This window comes from Megascapheus bottae, chromosome 5, assembly GCF_031878675.1.
Source record: "Megascapheus bottae isolate mThoBot1 chromosome 5, mThoBot2.hap1, whole genome shotgun sequence".
NCBI lineage: Eukaryota > Metazoa > Chordata > Mammalia > Rodentia > Geomyidae > Megascapheus > Megascapheus bottae.
In genome coordinates this window covers 19,701,906-19,721,149 of record NC_143513.1, presented here as the reverse complement: position 1 = coordinate 19,721,149, position 19,244 = coordinate 19,701,906, and the positions used below count along the sequence as shown (strand labels likewise).

The 19,244-nt window shown below is 36.4% G+C and overlaps 1 protein-coding gene across 7 annotated transcripts in view; it reads left to right on the top strand.

Annotated features, from left to right (window-relative positions):
* Hycc1 (hyccin PI4KA lipid kinase complex subunit 1) overlaps positions 1-19,244 on the top strand; it is a 153,684-nt gene that overhangs the window by 68,360 nt on the left and 66,080 nt on the right. For all 7 annotated transcript variants that reach the window (XR_016535498.1, XM_090332752.1, XM_090332751.1 and 4 more), the window contains one exon: positions 17,081-17,159. Coding sequence is in view for 6 of the 7 variants with exons in the window: in XM_090332752.1 (XP_090188878.1) it covers positions 17,081-17,159 (79 nt within the window). In the remaining variant the exon portion in view is untranslated. The remainder of the gene's footprint in view (positions 1-17,080; positions 17,160-19,244) is intronic.

Sequence of the window (19,244 nt, the reverse complement as noted above, 5' to 3'; positions counted from 1 at the left end):
TTTGGAGTTTAAGCCCCATAATCAACACCAGTTTTTTATTTCTGTATAGAAATAATAAAGAAACCAAGATGAAGAGGTTATCGCTTGTTCAAGATCAATATCTCCTAGTGTACAGTTCCAAATTCCTATCTGATGTCATAGTCCATACTTTAAAATAACTTCCCAAATTCTTTTCTTAATTAGGATACTTTCCCCATTTTCTATCATTCAACAACCAATATAATTAGTTATATGAATATTTTAATTTTGTTTTCTTTTTACACAATTATTTCTAATTGATATTTTTTTCTGTGTTGATATCATATCTTCTATTTTAACAAACATTGCCTAATCTGGTCATGGTAGATGATCTTCCAGTGGGGTGAGATGAGATGAGATTTAACAGTGTTATTTATATGTTGTTAATATAATTCACATTTTAATTTTGGGGTTCTCAAGATTAATTTGTATATATAGATTATATATGTATGCCCTAAAAATGTTATATTAAGTATATAAAATATAAGAGATTAAGGAGTTTTTACAATGTATTATTTTCCCTTGCAACTCAAGTATTTGTTATTTTTGAACCTTGTATTAGAATAGCCTCATAATAATAAATGTTAAATGATACTTGTTTACTGTATGGTTTTTTGAACAATGAGTCTTTTCATTAGTTGGTAAATAGTAGTTGCTTTCTTTTTTTTTGAAATAAATTATCTTTTATTATGTTTTTAAAAGAAAGCCCTAAAATTGTTGGGTGTTTTATTTATTTTTTATTGTAATTAATAAAAGTGTTACATGATATTTGCCAGATAGAAGGTGCATTAATTCACATACATTGATACCCCTTCACAAGTCTTGGTACCCATTACCCTCCCCCCACCCCCCCACTTTGTTTTCCCCCCCTTCCCTATCAAATTTCAAATAACCAAATACAAATAAATTCACTACATCAGATAACAAAGTGAGATACTATAACAATATGAGATACCCAAGGGACAGCAAAGGAGATGAGAGATAACATAGTACATTAAGGACAACAATCATTCGTTATATGGCTTTTGTTTCAATATCCTGGAGGTCCTTTCAATTAGCTTCATACTATATGGCCTTATGTATCAAGGTTTTGCTCTGTTGCAGATCTCTGCTAGTAGAGCCCAAGGTTTCTACTGATTATGACAAATGAGGGAAACCATTGAGCCTAAGTTCCTTTGAGTCTGGCTTACTTCACTTAATATGATCTTTTCTAAGTCTTTCCATTCCTAACAAATTGGTCAATGTCGTTTTTTCTGACAGCAGCATAGAGTTCCATTGTGTACAAATATCACAACTTGTTGATCCACTCATCAACTGAGGGACATCTAGGTTGGTAGTAGTTGCTTTCTCATATAAATGTATAAGGTCATTTGTACTTGGCTTAATGAAAACATTGTATATGCATTCTTAAATTATGCTATGAAAATTAATTTAGATTTCAGATATTAAAATATTTACATTTATATATTTTTTATAGAGAGTGATGCATAAAGGCCAAACACAGTGGCACATCCTTATAGTTCCACTTACTTAGGAATCTGTTGCAAAAAAGAAAAAAGAACTCTGATCCTCTGGATCTCCACCTGCTGAGTAGCTAGGATAATTGGGTTTACCAAAAGATGCCTGGACTCCTCTTCTCTTTTAAAATATAATTGAAATTTAATTAACTCAAATTGGATGTTAGATTCAATCAATATACTGTATTTCCTATCTCTTTCCACTGAAGACATAAAAATTCATTCATAGATGTTGATTCATTCATAGATGTTACTGTGGCCAAAGTGACAACATATTACTTAAAGCATTGTATATTTACCAGTTTAGTAGAGAGAGAGAGAAAGAGGGGAGGGGGAAGAGGGAAAGGGAGGGAGAAGGAGAGGGAAAGAAGGAGGGAAGAGAGAGAGAGAGAGAGAGAGAGAGAGAGAGAGAGAGAGAGAGAGAGAGAGAGAGAGAGAGAGAGAGAAAGAGAGAGAGAGCACGCATACATAGAAAGGATAAAAGCTACAGATAGAAACCCTCATTTTGCTTTTTTTTTTTTATTTTTTATTTTTGCCAGTCCTGGACTTGAGCTCAGGGCCTGTGCACTGTCCGTGGACTTTCTCAAGGCTAGAGCTCCACCACTTGAGCCTCAGCACCACTTCTGGCTTTTTTCTATGTATGGGGTATCAAGGAATAGGACCCTGGTCTTCCTGCTTGCTAGGCAAGCACTCTACCACTAATCCAAACTTCCAGCCCCTATTTTGCATCTTTAAGTTCCTGCAGGGAGCAGGAAATGCTTCATTTTAATTTCTCCCTACTTTAGCCCTTATATATTAAAATAAATCCTTGGTAAAACTTTAAAGAAGAAAGAAAGAAAGGAAGAAAAAAAAGAAAGAGAAAGAAAGAGAGAGAGAAAGGAAGGAAAGGAGGGAGGGAAAGAGAGAGAGAGGAGGGAGGGAGGGAGGAAGGAGGGAAGGAAGGAAGAAAGGAAGGAAGGAAGGGGTAAGGAGCAAGTTGGTAGTGAGCCATTGAAGGGCATGGCAGGAAGTGAGACTGCTGCTGTATTAAAGAATTAATCAGTATAGAATTAACATGATACTTTGGAAATAGTAAGATTTGGAATTCATTCTTAATTGTCCAAATGATAATAAGTATTTTGTTAATGATCATTAGATCTTTAATTAAGTGCAGTGTGTCAGTGCCTTGTTTGTTTTATTGTTATTGTTTGTTTGATAGAAATTTGTTTTTTCAGTTCACATTTAACTTATGTGTACAGTGTGTCTGGTCAGTGTCACTAGGCAACTTTACTGGTCCTGCAAGTTTCCTAACCTTTTTTTTTTTTGTCTAAGATAGTGACTCAAAGTTGCTACCTGATGCTTTCACTCATTGGCTGGCACTCTACTCTTGAACCACACTTCCAGCCCTGTCCCTTCCCCAATTCTATTTTAATATATGTACCCATCATTCTTTTAAGTTGAATACTTAAAACATTCCTATACGGTGCATGTTATCATTCACTTTTCATGATTGAGGAAGCTGAAGTTTAGAAAAGTTAAATAATTTTCTGGAAAGTGTCTTGAATTTCTTAGGTTTCTAAAGTTAACGTTCTTTTTCTGATGCCATGATGTATTTTTTTTTAACTGTGTTTAACCACCGTGGGGAGTTAAAAGATGAGTTATGTCAGATTCTTGGGGGGGGGGGAGTGTGGTGCAGTGGTAGAGTGCTTGCCTAACAGCACAAAGCATTGGGTTCCATTCCTGGGTACCACATACAGAGAAAAAACTGGAAGTGGCATGCTGTGGGTCAAGTGGCAGAATGCTAGCCTTGAGCAAAAAGTGTCAAAGGATAGTGTCCAGGCCCTAAGTTCAAGCCCTAGGACTGACAAAAAAAAAGTTCAGGTTTTGGAGCCTGGAGTTTGGCCTAGTGGTAGAGTGCTTGCCTAGCATGCACGAAGATCCGGGTTTGATTCCTCGGTACCACATACATAGAAAAAAGCTGGAAATGGTGCTGAGGCTCAAGTGGTAGAGCTCAGCCTTGAGTAAGTCCAAGGATAGTGTTCAGGCCCTGAGCTCAAGGCCAGGACTGGCCAACAACAACAAAAAAAAGTTCAGGTTTTTTTTTTTTTTTTTTGGTGGGGAGGGGTCATGGGACTTGAACTCTGGGCCTGGGTGCTCTCCCAGATTCTTCTTTATAGATACATTGTACTCCTAAGTTGACATGTTGACTTGAAACTTCTTTCTACAACTATTTAAAGATAACAAAAACTAACATGAATGTAATCTTTGAAAAAAACAGAAAGGGAAGAGAAATTCAGAAATCTGAGGAATGCTTGATGGAACTGTTTTGTATAAACTGTATTTTCTATGTAAACGTGTGCGTGTGTGTGTGTATGCATGTGCACGCATGCACGCATGCTAACTGTACTAGGATTTGAACTCTGGGTCTCACATTTTCTCTAACTTGTTTCACTCAGGCCTAGAATTCTCCTGCTTGAGCCACTCCTCCACTTACATCTTTTTTGCTATTTAATTAGAGATGAGTCTCTTGGATTTTCTGCCTGAGTGGGCTTCAAATGGCAGTCATCATATCTCAGCCTCGTAAGTAGCTAGGATTAGAGGCATGAGCCACCTTTTATTTAAACTTCAGCCAGGTACTGGTGACCCATATTAGCTACTCAGGAGTAATCCTAGCTACTCAAGAGACTGGAGGCTGAGATCTGAGGATGATTTGAAGCCAATCTGGACAGAAAAGTCTGTGAGATGCTTATTACCAGTACTGAGAAAAAGCTCCAGGACTGGCCTCTGTGCAGGTGTGTGTGTGTCTGTGTGTGTGTGTATGCGCGCATACGCACGTACCCTCCTTTTAATATGTTCTATCATAGTTATCTAATTTTTAACAATTGCCATTACTTGAAGGTGAGATATTCTTTTTACCAGTGATGTTAGGTTGAGAAGAAAAGGACAAGATAAAAAAAAATATGTATTTTAAAAAGTGCCTCTGTATATCACCTCTACAATAACAAAATATAAAGAAAATAAGAGTAAAATGAACTCTAGGTTATGGAAACAGAGGTTTATTTTTGTGATTGTTTTTCTTTCTTTTTTTTTTTTTTTGTTGCCAATTGTGGGGCTTGAACTGCCTAAGCACTGTCCTTGGACTTTTTCTCAAGGCTAGAGCTCTACCACTTGAGCCTCAGCACCACTTCCAGCTTTTTTCTTTGTATATGGTACTGAGGAATCGAACCCTCGTCTTTGTGCATACTAGGCAAGCACTCTACCACTAGGCCAAACTCCCAGCCCCATATTTTTGTGATTATTTTTAATAGACTATGTGAAGTGAAGTTATTTCTTTTCTCTTTTTTTTCCCACTCATGTGGTTATTGTTTCTGATTTTGATACCTGGTATACTGTATATACACTTATTTGTTTATTTGAAATAGGGAATGGAAAGGGGAAAACAAGATGACTAGGAGGGTGGGGGAGGGGGAGGAGGACAAAATCATGAGAAGGGATACCAGGGATTCTAGAAGTAATGTACCCACTACCTGAAGAATGTAACTATAACCCCTTTATACATTATCCTGACAATAAAACACAATTAAAAAAAAAGAAAATAAGAGTAAAACTTGTTATCTGTGTGAGGATTACAGATATGCCATATATAGAAACTCCTTTCAAAGAGCCAGCCTCTTTGTGGAATCATTGTGAATGGGTCACAGGTATTCTTTTTTTTTTTTTTTGCCAGTCCTCAGGCTTAAACTGAGGGCCTGAGCATTGTCCTTGGACTTTCTCAAGGCTAGAGCTCTACCACTTGAGCCACAGCACCACCTCTGACTTTTTCTATGTATGTGAATTTAACCTGTGTCTTTTTGCAGGCTAGGCAAGCACTCTTATCACTAGGCCAAACACCCGGGCTTGGAACAGATATTTTTGATGTCCCAATCATAAATCTCCAGAGTTTGTTGTAATACAATGTGGGTTATTAAATTCTATCAAGCAGGAATTATTAATGAAGGGATTGAAACAGATTTTTTGTGGGGGTAATAAACCTTTTTTTCGGGGGGGTAATAAACCTTTTTTTCAGCAACAGTGAACAATTGAAAAAGAAATACTTTTATAATAATATAAGGATTAACAATTTTTACAGCACTTTCAGATATGGAACTAAAATTTTTTGCTGTGCCAATTTTACTTTCCTAATTAATTATAAAGCACTGTCTAAGGTACATGTTTTGTTACACTAGTGTAAGGCAATATTACTGAAAGCTTTAAATATAATTTTATAATTCAGCCTCTGCTAAGACAAATTGACTATGATCCTAGTTAGAATGAGTCAATGTGGTTATATTATTTATGTCTTCTTTGGTTACTATATCCTTTTTCAAATGTAGAAAAACAGCTATATTAGTGAGATCTACCTAGTTTCTTGTTAGGAAGAATGAAATAGAAGTTTGTACAGTCAAGATCTGTGGAGTGCGTGTGTGTGTGTGTGTGTGTGTGTGTGTGTGTGTGTGTATGTGTATGTATGTCTGTGAATTGAACCCAGAGCCTCACATAGACTAGGTAAGTGCTCTATATACTATTGAAATAAACTAGTCCAGATATGATATTGTTATTATAGTGGCATTTCTGCCATTAATAGAATTCACTTGTATTTTCTGTTGTTGTTGCACCCCACCTCCTTTGTCCACCGTTTTCTGTTAAACATTGGAATCTCTATTGGCAGACTTATTTAATGGTGGAAGTTCATTCCAGCTTATTAAAGGGCAGTGACTCATGCTAAAACATCAACTCACAAGTTAATTGGAATTTAGCTCTCTTGACATTTCTCCTTTTCTGTGTCCCCAACATCGCAGTCAGGAAAACTGCCACTGAGAATGCAAAAGGCTTTAAGAAATTAAAGTAGAGCTGTGCTTTGGAAAGTATATTTTTGTATGCTATTATGTTTGGGAAAGAAGAAAGAAGAATGAATAGCTAAATGAACCATATTCTTTTATGTTCTTTCTCACTTTCCATATAACATTTTTTTTTTCCAGTCCTGGGCTTGAGCTCAGGGCCTGAGCACTGTCCTTGGACTTTCTCAAGGCTAGAGCTCTACCACTTGAGCCTCAGCACCACTTCCGGCTTTTTTCTATGTATATGGTGCTGACGAATCGAACCAGGGTCTTCGTGCATGCTAGACAGGCACTCTACCACTAGGCCAAACTCCCGGCCCCATATAACATTTATTTTAATTATTTTATTTTTATATCCTGATTTGTCTTGATTTATTTCATAAGGGATTTAGTGACAGTTCTGTTGGTTTTAAGTTTGTCTCCTTTAATAGACTGTAAATTCCTTAAGTCAGCTACTATGTCATGTTCTTTTTTGTACATTGTATAGGTGCTTTCAGACATAGAAAATATGAAAGAAAGGCAGGCATGGTGGCTCATGCCTTTAATCCTAGCTACTCAGGAGGCTGAGATCTGAGGATCAAGGTTCAAAGCCGGCCAGAGCACAAAAGGACCTGAGACTCTTATCTCCAATTAACCTCTAGAAAACGGGAAGTGGGGCTTGGATCAAGGGAAGGGTGGTAGCCTTGAGTGAAGAGCTTCAGGACAATTCCCAGACCCAGGGATAGCGTGAAAGCCTTGAGCTGAAGAGCTCAGGGACAGTGCTTAGGTTAAGTTTAAGCCTCATGACCCACAAAAAAAAAATAAAAACAAAGCAAAAAGCTCCTCTGTATTACTGATTTTATTTCTCACAATTTTATGATGAGACTAGCAATCTAGAAAATGTATGGTATTACCTTGATTTACTTTCTCCTTGAGTATTTCTCTTTCTTAGTTTGGATTTTATGCTCCTTAAGGACACAGATCATATTTGTCTGTTCTTTTGTCAATACTGCAAAGTAATAGAAACACTTTTTGCATTATAGTCATTAAGCACGCAAAGGCTTGTTGAATTATTGATGCTATAATTTGAATATATAGTAATAATGGTTTTGCATATAGAATAATATTGAATGCATTATCCCTTCATATAACTTCCCTGTTTACGTTATTTTTACCTAGCACTGTTTTCTTTCTTTGTTCCTACTTTGGCATTGTCAGTCAGTGCTCTGTAAATTGTATAAACTTGATGGGGATTCAATAACAAATCTGTCCATTTAAGGTCCTGATCTTGTGAATACACAAAACCATTCCTTAATCACTATGGTAGTGGCCATGCGTTTGTATAATACATGCTTTTGAGGTAATTTTTAATAGTTAAAAAGGTCTGTTTTGGTAGTACAGGAGTTTGAACTTAAAGTGGCTATAACTTGAGCCAGGCCTGTAGCCCTTTTTACTTCTGTTATTTCATTTTAGTTATTTGGCCTTGAACCTCCTATCTCTGCCACCTGAGTAGCTGGGATTATAGAAGTAAATTGCTGTGAACTTAGTTGTTCTTATTTATTTATTTATTTATTTTTGGCATTGTATTGCCAGATATCCTAGACTTGCCTTTGAAGATCTGGAATTACAAATGTGCCCCATTATGCTTGACTTAAGATTAGTTTCTGTTAACATAAATGAAATACATAACTTAAACCAACAACTGTTTAGACTTAAGCTAAGGTTATCTATATTAACTGATCAATGTTTCCAAGTGTGTGGATGGGGAGGGGCTCCTGAAGCTTGTACTTGGGCTTTGTCCCTAAGCTATTTTGCTCAGTTTGCACTTTACCATTTGAGCTGCAGTTCTACTTTGGGCTTTTTGCTGGTAAATTGGAAATAAGAATCTCATGGACTTTGCTAACCAAGCTATCTTCAAACCATGATCTTCAGAGCTCAGCTTCCTAAGTAGCTACTGTTGTGATCCACCAGTGCCCAGCTGGGAGTCAGTTTTAATAAGCTGAGAAATAAAAGGAAGACATACCTGAGAGAAGTATGGTAAACAGGAGATTGCAATGGCCTGGTATTTTACAGACTATGATGTTTCTCATATTAGGTAAATTAAATAGATTATGGCCAATATAATAAGGGGAGTTTGATGTGGTAGACCTGACAGATTTGATGTGCTATATTCACAGAAGAGTGGTTTTGAGAGAGATTGATAGGTCAGTAATGTACATGTGCACTGTGCAAAGGAGGAAAAGAGCAGCAGAAAGGCTTCCTGTTGAAGCCCAAGCAGAAGGAAAAGAAGTTTAGGCTCACAGTGAGTGTTGCTGTGGAGATGGAGAGCAGATGGTAAATTTGACAAGCACTGTAAAGGGTGAAATGTATTCCTTTATTCACCAACTATTTATTAGATGATGTGTGCAATTTATGCTAATAATACTTAAACTGAACTTTGGCTGTAATCTGTAGCACAGTTTTTGTTTTTTTTTTGCCAGTCCTGGGCTTGAGCTCAGGGCTTGAGCATTGTCCTTGGACTTTCTCAAGGCTAGAGCTCTACCACTTGAGCCTCAGCACCATTTCCAGCTTTTTTTTTTCTATGGATGTGGTACCGAGGAATTGAGCCAGGGTCTTCGTGCATGCTAGGCAAGCACTCTACCACTAGGCCAAACTCCCGGTCCGTAAATTTTTTTTAATTAAAAAAAACAACAACAGTATTTTTCCTTCATTTACAATAAGTTGTAATGGATTTTTTTCTTACCTCATAATTGTAAATTATATTTGGTTTACCTCCATCATTGCTTTCATTTTTCTCCATTACAGCTTAGTGTAAACCTGGCTTTCAATGATTTTATTTCATTAAAATTATTTTGATTTCTTCATTACCTTCCTGGACACTAGATTCTTTTGATAATTTATATACACATTTAATGCTTTTCTCTTTGATATTTCCTTTTTCTTAATATCTAATCAATAGATTTCTATTTTAGAATACAGACCTCTATTCCATTCTCATACAAGATATGAATTTTTATCATGTGTATATAATTTGTTTGAAGCTTCTATTCTCTATGGGAAAGTCATTTTTCTGTTATTATACTATTACTTACACATGGATGACTTTATAGTATGTCTTTAACTCTAGTTCCTTACATTTTCTCTAATGCAAAATTCCTCATTTCCATTAACTTTTTTTTTTTTTTGCCAGTCTTGGGAGCCTGGGCATTGTCCTTTGACACATTTGCTCAAGGCTAGCACTCTGCTACTTAAGCCACAGCACCACTTCTGCCTTTTTCTGTGTATGTGCTACCGAGGAATTGAACCCAGGGCTTTATGCAGGGCTAGGCAAGCACTCTACCATTAGGCCACACTCCCAGCCCCCAGAATAACTTGTTTCATGCTTTTATGTTAACTAATTAATAAGATAAATATATAGTAAGAATAAATATTTAAGATAAATGTGTAGTAAGAATTCAGAATGGAGCTGGCATCTGTGGCTGATGCTTGTAATCATAGCTATTTTGGAGGCTGAGCTTTTAGGATCACAGTTCAAAACCAGCCTGGGCAGGAAAGTCCAGGCGATTCCTATCTCTAATTTACCATCAAAAAGCTGGAAGTGCAGCTCTGGCCCAAGTTCTAGAGTGCTAGCCTTGAACAAAAAGTCTCAAGGACAGCAGAACCCAGGCCTTGAGTTTAAGCCCCAGTACTGGCACAAAAATAAATAAGTATGTAAATAAATATTTGGAAAAAATTAAGACTAATTCAGGACCCAAACTAGCAATGATTTCCAAGTATGTTCTTTTTTTTCTCACTGAATAAATGTGTATATATCTGTTATTTGTGAGCCAATTTAACAAGGCTACATTGTAACTTAGATGGTGAAAGACTGATAGTTTACAAGAGTAATCTGATTTAGCCCAGGTGACTCATACCTGTAATCCTAGCTACTCAGGAGGCTGAAATCTGAGGATCTTAGTTCAAAGCAAGTCTGGGCACTAAAGTCTATGAGATTCTTTTCTCCAATTAATCACTAGAAAATGAAAAATGGTACTATGGCTCCAAGGCTCAGGGATAATGCCCAGATCCAGAGGTAGGGTGATAGCTTTGAGCTGAAGGGTTCAGGGACAGTGTCCAGGTCCAGAGTTCAAGGCCATGACCCACAAGAAGACAAAAAAGAATATCACAGTTACATTTGTAAGGTAATGAGTATATTAATTCTTGAACATTGTTACCCCTTCCTATGTTATTCTCCCACTTTCCCTTTCCCTACCTCATTCAGGTTTTAAAGTTCATTTCCAGTATATTGTCTTGTGAATATTGCTGTTACATTGGTGTTTATTCTTATATAAGGATGGTGGATGAACAGAGACCCTAAAATTAGTTTATTCACTAATTTTCCTCAGTTTTACTTAATCTCAGAGAGATGAAACAAAATCTAAGACAGCATTAAAAAGCTTTGAAATTTTTATGGTTTCTTTTACTAACTTACCTTATACTGAAATTCCTAATTGCAAAGATTATTATTGTATCAGACCTAAGCTCTATGTGTTTATTTTGAACAAATAGTGGAGCTGCATCAGGATATGTATGCAATAAGATTGTTTATACTTAATGAATTAACATTTACATAAAATAATGACAGTTGTGGGTATGTTTGCTCCATTGATTAAAAGTATAGCACTTACGATAAATGGTTGTTGGTCAGCGAGTTTTGTTTTGTTCTGTGGCCATGGCTTATCCAAATTTTGAATTTTAGCCAACTGTTTCACAATGTCTGTCATTGTTAACATTCTGATTAAACAAAATAAGAAAGCATACATCCATGGAATGTGATCCCCTTTATTTGGCAATTCAATGATTATTTTAAAATGTCCTGTTAACAATTATTTTGATTGCAAGTTTTCACAGAAAAATAACCTAATTCCTTGATCTGCAGGACTAGGTTGTTGATTTACTTAATATGCTCCAATAGGAGTAAACAATGCCTAACACAAAAATGTCATATTCTAAATGTTTGTTTATCTCTTGCTGCCTACCAAACCATCCTCAAACTTATTAGGTTCAAGTAGCAACTATTATTTCTCACAAATATGAGGTTCAGTGAATTTAATCTGATAGATCTGTGGTTCCATGTTGGTACTTGAAGCTGTAGTCATCTAGAGGCTTGAGTTGGCTGGGATGTCTAAATAGGTGGCTGGTGCTTGGTGCTGCTCTCAGCTGACTTCAGCAGGGGCCCCTGTGGCTGTTTCATGCAGCCTTCTATGGTGATTTGGCTTCATAAAGCATGACAGCTAGACTCCAAAAGGGAGATGCCAGATATATGAAGATAGAAATTGCAGAGTTCTTATGACTTGAGTTCACAGGTATTCTGCCACTGTATTTATTATGCTCCTCCTCCTCCTCTTCTTTTTCTTTGAAACTGGGGTTTAAACTTACAGCTTTGCTAGATAAACACACTAACCCTTACTTAGCGATACTTCCAGCCTAGTCCTTTTCCTTTATTCTTCAGAGAGGTTATCACTTTTTCTTTCTCTGGTCTGGATTGTGATCTTCCTACCATGTCTCCCATTTAGCTGTTATGGCTGGTATCCAACACCATGTCCAGATTTTTTTTTTTTTTGAGCTGGGTTCAGGCTGATTTTGGACATCAATATGCTTGCTTAAAAAAGGTTACAAAGACAAACAGGATATCATTATTATGTAAGTGTCTTGGGCTGGCCTCTATCTCATAATCCTCTTGCCTCAGCCTCATGAGTTTCAGGTGCACATTTCAGGTGTACATACCTGGAAAAATGTACAAACAATGAAGTGTAATGTGGCACCCTATACTGAATTCTGGAATACAATAAGGACAATAATGAAATGCCTATAGTTTCTTGGTCTTGTTTTTCATGACTATGAGGGTTTGGTTCCCCCCCCCCTTTTTTTTTTGCCAGTCCTGAGCTTGAGCTCAGGGCCTGCGCACTGTCCTTGGACTTTCTCAAGGCTAGAGCTCTACCACTTGAGCCTCAGCACCACTCCGGCATTTTTGTATGTATGTGGTACCGGGGAATTGAAACCGGGTCTTTGTGCATGCTAGGCAAGCACTCTACCACTAGGCCAAACTCCCGGCCCCCTCCCTTTTTTTTAAATTAAAAATTTATTAACATTGATTTTTACATCATATTTCTAATGACATGTTTAACAAATGAAGGGAATCTCTGTATATAATCACTGGTACTTAGTTTTTAGAACATAATCAAAATTAGGCTAAGGGTTTGTATATCATACATATTAATTTATGAAATAAAACATGTCTATAAAGTCATAGGTTTTTATGTCTATGTAGTTATGTTTATATTTCCAATACCATGTTCATAGCATTGGGTACGCAAATATTGAGTCCTCTCTCTTGTACTGTTTGGATCTAATAGGCACATATTAAGGATACCATGCGCCTTTTATTCCTTTGGTCTTGACTTGTCTTACTCAACATGATTCACTCTAGATTCATCCCTCCCCTCCCTTTTGTGTTGGTCCTGGGGCTTGAACTCAGGGCTTGGGTGCTGTCCCTGAGCTTTTTTTGCTCAAAGCTAGTGCTCTATCACTTGAGCCACAGTTTCACTTTCAGCTTTTTGGCAGTTAATTGAAAAGTCCCAGATTTTCTTAACTTGGCTAGCTTTTGAACTGAAATCCTCAGATCTCAGCCTCTTGAGTGGCTAGAATTATAAGTATGAGCCATTAGCACCTAGCAAGTTTTGAATAGTACTGTTGAACTATTTGGTAGATCTTTCTTCACATTGGGGGTTCTCTAATGCTTTTCTCATGATTATATTGGATTTATAGGTGTTTGGAAAGAATATCATAGAAGTATCCTTCTCATATGTTGTATATACTATTCATATGACTTTATATCTGATTTTAGTATCTTTATTCAAAACAGTATTTTCTCATTTACTCCTCTATACACTTGCTATTTCCACTTCCCATACTCTTTATTTTGGAAGCAAATCACTGTCCCTCCCACCTTCAATGGAGTGGTACTAAGTTCTGTTTCCTGAAGAGAGTATCTACATTTATTATTCATGTTTTATTTATATTCTGTCAAGAAGATTTCTTATTAAGTATTAATCACATGTAGCCTCATATATTTATTTTATACTTTTGGTTATACTTCAACATTACATTATCTGCTTGGTTCTAATTATTTAGCATGGGCCAAATGTTTGAAAGCAACTTGACTCTTTATGATCGTAAGATTGAGAAGATGAGGCATCAAGGAAGAAAATATTGATGGAGGAGACTTCCAGGAATTAAGAGATCAGGCTAAGAAAAAAATTATCAAGGATTTAATTAGACATAGCATGAAAAAGTAATAATGACACAGAAGATGGAGATGGACAGAGCAGGTGGGAGGATGGACTGATCAATATCAGTTTTAAGTGGGGATAGGGAAAATGTTCTGGAATGTTAATACAAAGGGAGGAGGACACTCACATTATTTCTAGGACCATTTGTTTCTTCCATAGCTGTGGGAAAAACAAAGGTAGTTTTTCTTGACACACTGATGTTTGAGCTTATAGTCCTTTTTTTTACTGTAGGTTATTTTTTAGATGGGACCTTCCCTTATTGCCTGGGACCATTAATTGTGATTCTCCTACATATGGCCTTTTGAGTAGTTAGAATTACAGGTTTGAGCCACTGTGCTTGGTCCAGCAGTATCTTTTAAGAAAACTGCAGGCAGGGAAAATAGTGTCTTCTGAGAAGAAATTAATAGTCCTAACTAGCAAAGATGCTGAGCATTTCACTGAACTGTTAATTCCAGAGGACACATTCCAGAGGAAACATTTCCTCATCTCAGGATGTGCAAAGAGATATGGAAATATATGTCAGAGAGAAGGGTATGGCCTGGGGGTCTGTAGCTTTTTTTTTTTTTATCGTATCTGATATCAGTGGGAAATTATAACTTTAGTACAACTGGATTTTAGCCAGGTGCTGGTATGACTTACTGGACGGAAGACACTTCCCTGATCCCTTTGTCCTATTGTGAAGTTGCTAAACAAGCAAATGCTAAACAAGTGAATATTCACTTGTGCATTCGTGGAAGGAAAACTCTTCCTGAATACAAGGAGGGAAGCACATCTGATCTTTTTCAGGTAGAAGCTAAGAGGCTTAGATTACTAATTCACAATATACACACAGAAAAAAATGCACAAGTTGGGCCAGGAGTGTGGCCTAGTGAAGAGTGCTTGCCTAGCATGCACAAAGCCGTGGGTTCGACTCCCCAGAACCATATATGTAGAAAAAGCCAGAGGCGGTGCTGTTGCTCAAATGATAGAGCACTAGCCTTGAGGAAGCATAAGGACAGTGCCCAGGCCCTGAGTTCAAGCTCCAGGACTGGGAACAAAAAAAACAAAAAGAAAAATAATGCACAAGTAATGTGTACATGTCTTCCTTGATGAATTCCCACCAAATGTACATACTTTTCCTATGAACTGTCCTGAACATATTTCAGAGTATATCAATGAACATTTATATTGTGGGATATTTTTATGGATGAAATTGTTGGTACATAGAATAATACGCATTAAAATTTGGAGGATATGAACTGTCAGAGTTCCAAAATATTGTACCAATTTACATTCATTATATGCATATATTCTGATGCTTTATCTTTTTCAGCATTTGGTATTATCTTTCATTCCAGCCATGTGTATTTGTGTATTCATGTGTGTGTTTGCACAGTGAATTTTATTGTGTGTCTTAATTGACTTTTTAACAAAGTTGATGATTTTTTTGTGTGTTGTTTCTACTTGATTTTTCCTATTATATTTTCTGCCTTTTTCTTAATTTGTAAGTAATCATTATATGTTCTGGATATGAGATTTTGTCATATATAATATATGTGACCATAATATATAATTGTGAGTAATGTCTATCATTTTATTGCTTTGCATATTAAAATTTAATCCTTACAGTAATTCTAAGAAATAGGTTCTGTGGCTATACCTTTTTCAATGATTAAAAAAAGTAAATGCCTTGTGCAAAATTATACTAAAAGTAAGCAATAGAATCAGGATTCAGTTTTTGGCAGTTCTGCCATAGTTTCTGCTACAATATAATACTCATGGAAATTAAGAAACTTAATATAGAATTTGTGCCTAAACCAGCTGTTAAGAATAATAAAGTTTTCCCCCATAAAACAAGTTTCTAGGGACTGGGAGTTTGACCTAGTGGTAGAGTGCTTGCCTAGCATGCACAAAGACCCGGGTTCAATTCCTTGGTACCACATACATAGAAAAAAGGCAGAAGTGGTGCTATGGTAGAGCTCTAGCCTTGAGAAAGCCCAAGGACAGTGCTCAGGTCCTGAGTTCAAGGCCCAGGACTGGCAAAAAAAAAAAAGAAAAGAAAAGAAAAAGAAAAAAAGAAGAGAAAACAAGTTTCTAGGTTTACCATATAGTTGGATTGGTTAAGAAAGAGACAATGCTTTCAAAAGTTTTTGCTTGAGATAGAAATGCTTTATAGTTCCTTTAGCTTGCTTTTATTTCATGTTTATGTTTATAAAGACCACCCTTCTAAATAAATATTGGTGAATAGAGTCTGTATCCTAGGTATTGTCTCTTTTACTTTTTAAAAACTAATATTAATCTGTCAAGAAACCAAATGGCTTCCCTTGATAACTATCAAGGTAAAGAACTGAAAAATAAATCAAGTTTTTTTTCCAGTCCTGAAACTTGAACTCAGGGCCTGAGCATTGTTCTTGGGCTTTCTCCAAGGCTGGCACTCTAGCACTTGAGCCACAGCACCTTCTGGCTTTTTATGTGTATGTGATACAAAGGAATTGAACCTTGGTCTTTGTGCATGCTAGGCAAGCACTCTACCACTAGGCCAAACTCCCTGCCCCAAATTAAGTTATTTTAATGCCCATCCTCATAGGCTAATTTTGAGTGAATCTGTTTATATTTGCATAATTTCTGAATGTCTTATGAAATTTTAATATGAATGGTCTTTTTGAAATTATTTAATTAAAAGTGTGGAAAATTTTCAATGTGTTTTTCAGTTGGCATTTCTGAGAGTTGAATGGAAATTTTTGAGCTACTTACATCATATTGTGATATTTAAACTTTAATTAAAATTATTTTATTTAATGTTGGGTGTTCACACTTATAATCCTACTACTCAGGAGGCTGAGATCTGAGGATTGAGGATTTCTAACACAAGCAGGAAAGACTGAGACTCTTATTTCCAATTAACCACCAATTAGCTCTATGGCTAAAGTGGTAGAGATCTACTCTTGAGGAAAAAAGTTCAAGGACATTATCCAGGCCCTGAGTTCAAGCCCCAACATAGGCACACACATGCTTGTAAAAATTATTTTATTTAAGACTTGTTTGTGGACGGGGTGTGTAGCCTAGTGGTATCACGCTTGCCTAACATGCATGAAGTCCTTGGTTCGATTCCCCATAACCAGATACACAGAAAAAGCCAGAAGTGGTGCTGTGGCTCAAGTGACAGAGTTTTAGTCTTGAGCAAAAAGTGTCCAAGGACAGAGCCCAGGCCCTGAGTTCAAGCCCCAGGACTGGCAAAAAAAAAAAAAAAAAGACTTGTTTGTGCTCACTGGTTTATAAATGAATGTAGTAACTTATATTAGAAATTATCTCAATTTCAAAATGAAAGATAACTTCAAAAGAGTACTTCTATGCAAAATAATAAAATGTATTCAAATGTATAACATTTTTCTATTTTCAGGTTGAAGGTTTGGAACAGATGTGGAAAGATGTTCACTTCAGAGAAAGGGATTGTGGAGGAATGGTTATCAGAGTTTAAGGTAATAGTGACTCTTTTAGTAATTGTATTCTAAAGAAAGTTGCTTTAAATTTTTATGGCTGAAAAACTAGCAGGAAGCTAGGTGGAGTGGCTCACGCCTGTAATCCTAGCTACTCAGGAAGCTGAGATTTGAGGATTGTAGTTCAAAGCCAGCCCGGGTACTAAAGAACTAAAGAACATGAGACTGTTATCTCCAATTAACCTCTAGAAAATAGGAAGTGGTGCTGTGGATCAGGGGGTAGGGTGGTAGCCTTGAGCTGAAGAGCTCAGGGACAGTGCCCAGGCCCAAGAGTTCAAGCCCCATGACCTACAAAACAAACAAACAAACAAACAACAACTCAATAGGTATGAAAGAATGTTCTAATATATCTGAATGTGGATCTATTTTAGTAATCTTTTCTAATGAATTAATTCCTTGTTCTTCCAAATTGTCCATTTGCTCATTTGTTTATTCTCCATCTCTGGGCAGCACCACCAAGAATGTTTATGAATGTTGATGTCACTTGCTAATGATCATCAATGGTTTATTGTCAAAATAGTTCTCCCAGGGTGGGAGTAAGGGCAGTGGAACTGGCCGTGATTGACAATGAAGAGAGGATGGGAAGATATCTGCCTAAATTTTTATTCATGAATCTTTAAATGGCTACTTCAATAGCTATATTATCTATGTAACTTGTGATTCAGTGCTGAAGAAAGTACAATTTAGATTTTTTTCTCATAACTTCTCTATGATAGCTAAAATTATATTTCTTAAACCAACCAATTCATTTTTTCTCTTCTTATGGTGACCTGTAATTAGGGGAAATTCATGATCATAGACCACACAAATTTAAAAATGAGCAGCAAATATCACTTTGATTTTATCTAGTTAAATCAGTCTAAGACACTGGGGGCAAACATCCAGCATAGTGTCAAACTTACAGGTTTGATAAAATGCGAGAGACTTAACTCAACAGTTGTAATCGAAACATCTCATCAGACAAAGAAAAGAGAAAATTAGTACTGCTTTTGGAAGGATAGCACTCAAAGCAGAACTGTGTGTAATGGGGTGAATTTCAAAGAGGACCCACTATCCTGTTGTCGTGAGAATATAAAAGTAACATGGATTTGAAATCTGTACTCAGAAAAGTCCTTATCTGAAGCCTTTGTAGCTATAATGGAAACCAAAGCTACTTGTCTGTCTGTGTCAGAGTGACTTAAAGCCTGCAGACAAATAGAAAGTATTTCATTCTGATACATGTTTAAAACAACAAAGTTTTGGTAATGATGATTTTAGATAGCCAGGCTTCTCAGTAAAAAGAATATAATAGTCTCTCTCTAAAAAAAAAGAGATGGTTATGACATTTTTCAGTTGGAGAAGCAATATTTTCTAGGTTGGGTAGATTTTACTTTCCTACCTTTTTTTAAAAAAAAATCTTTTATTGTTGGGGCGATGTACACAGGGGTTGCAGTTACATTTATCAAGTAGTGGGTACATTACTTCTTGAACATTGTTACCCCTTCCTATGTTTTTCTCCCACTTTCCCTCTCCTCACCCCTCCCACTCATCTTGTTTTTCCCTTACCTTCTCACTTTCAAATACACTAATAATTGTATATACAATATACCAAGTACCAAAGTCAGATACAGTAACAACTTGAGATAAACCTTAGGGGGAAAAGAAGAAAAAAAATAAATAGCTTCACACAGACCCAAAGAAACATGGGCTCCATGGTTTCCCTCATTTGTAACTATTAGTATATGTTTAGGATTCTCCCAACATAGGATCATAATAGCTCAAAAGCTATGTATGTCCATATAGCATGAGGCTAAGTGATATGAACTCCAGGATATGGAAACTAGAGGTTTATCTTTGTGGTTGTTGTTCTTAGCTTTTGTTAGTCATGAATTTAGCATCTTTTGGTGTCTTCTATAAGTTATGAAGTAATGTTGAATGCTATGAAGGTGCACTGTCTATGTATTTTCTACATATCACCAACTATAGTATGATTAAATTTTGTATCCACATTTCTCCTATGTTTATGCTTTCTCCCCTGCTTCAAAGGAGTTTAATATGGTGTGCTACACTGTTTCTTGATTTTTTTGT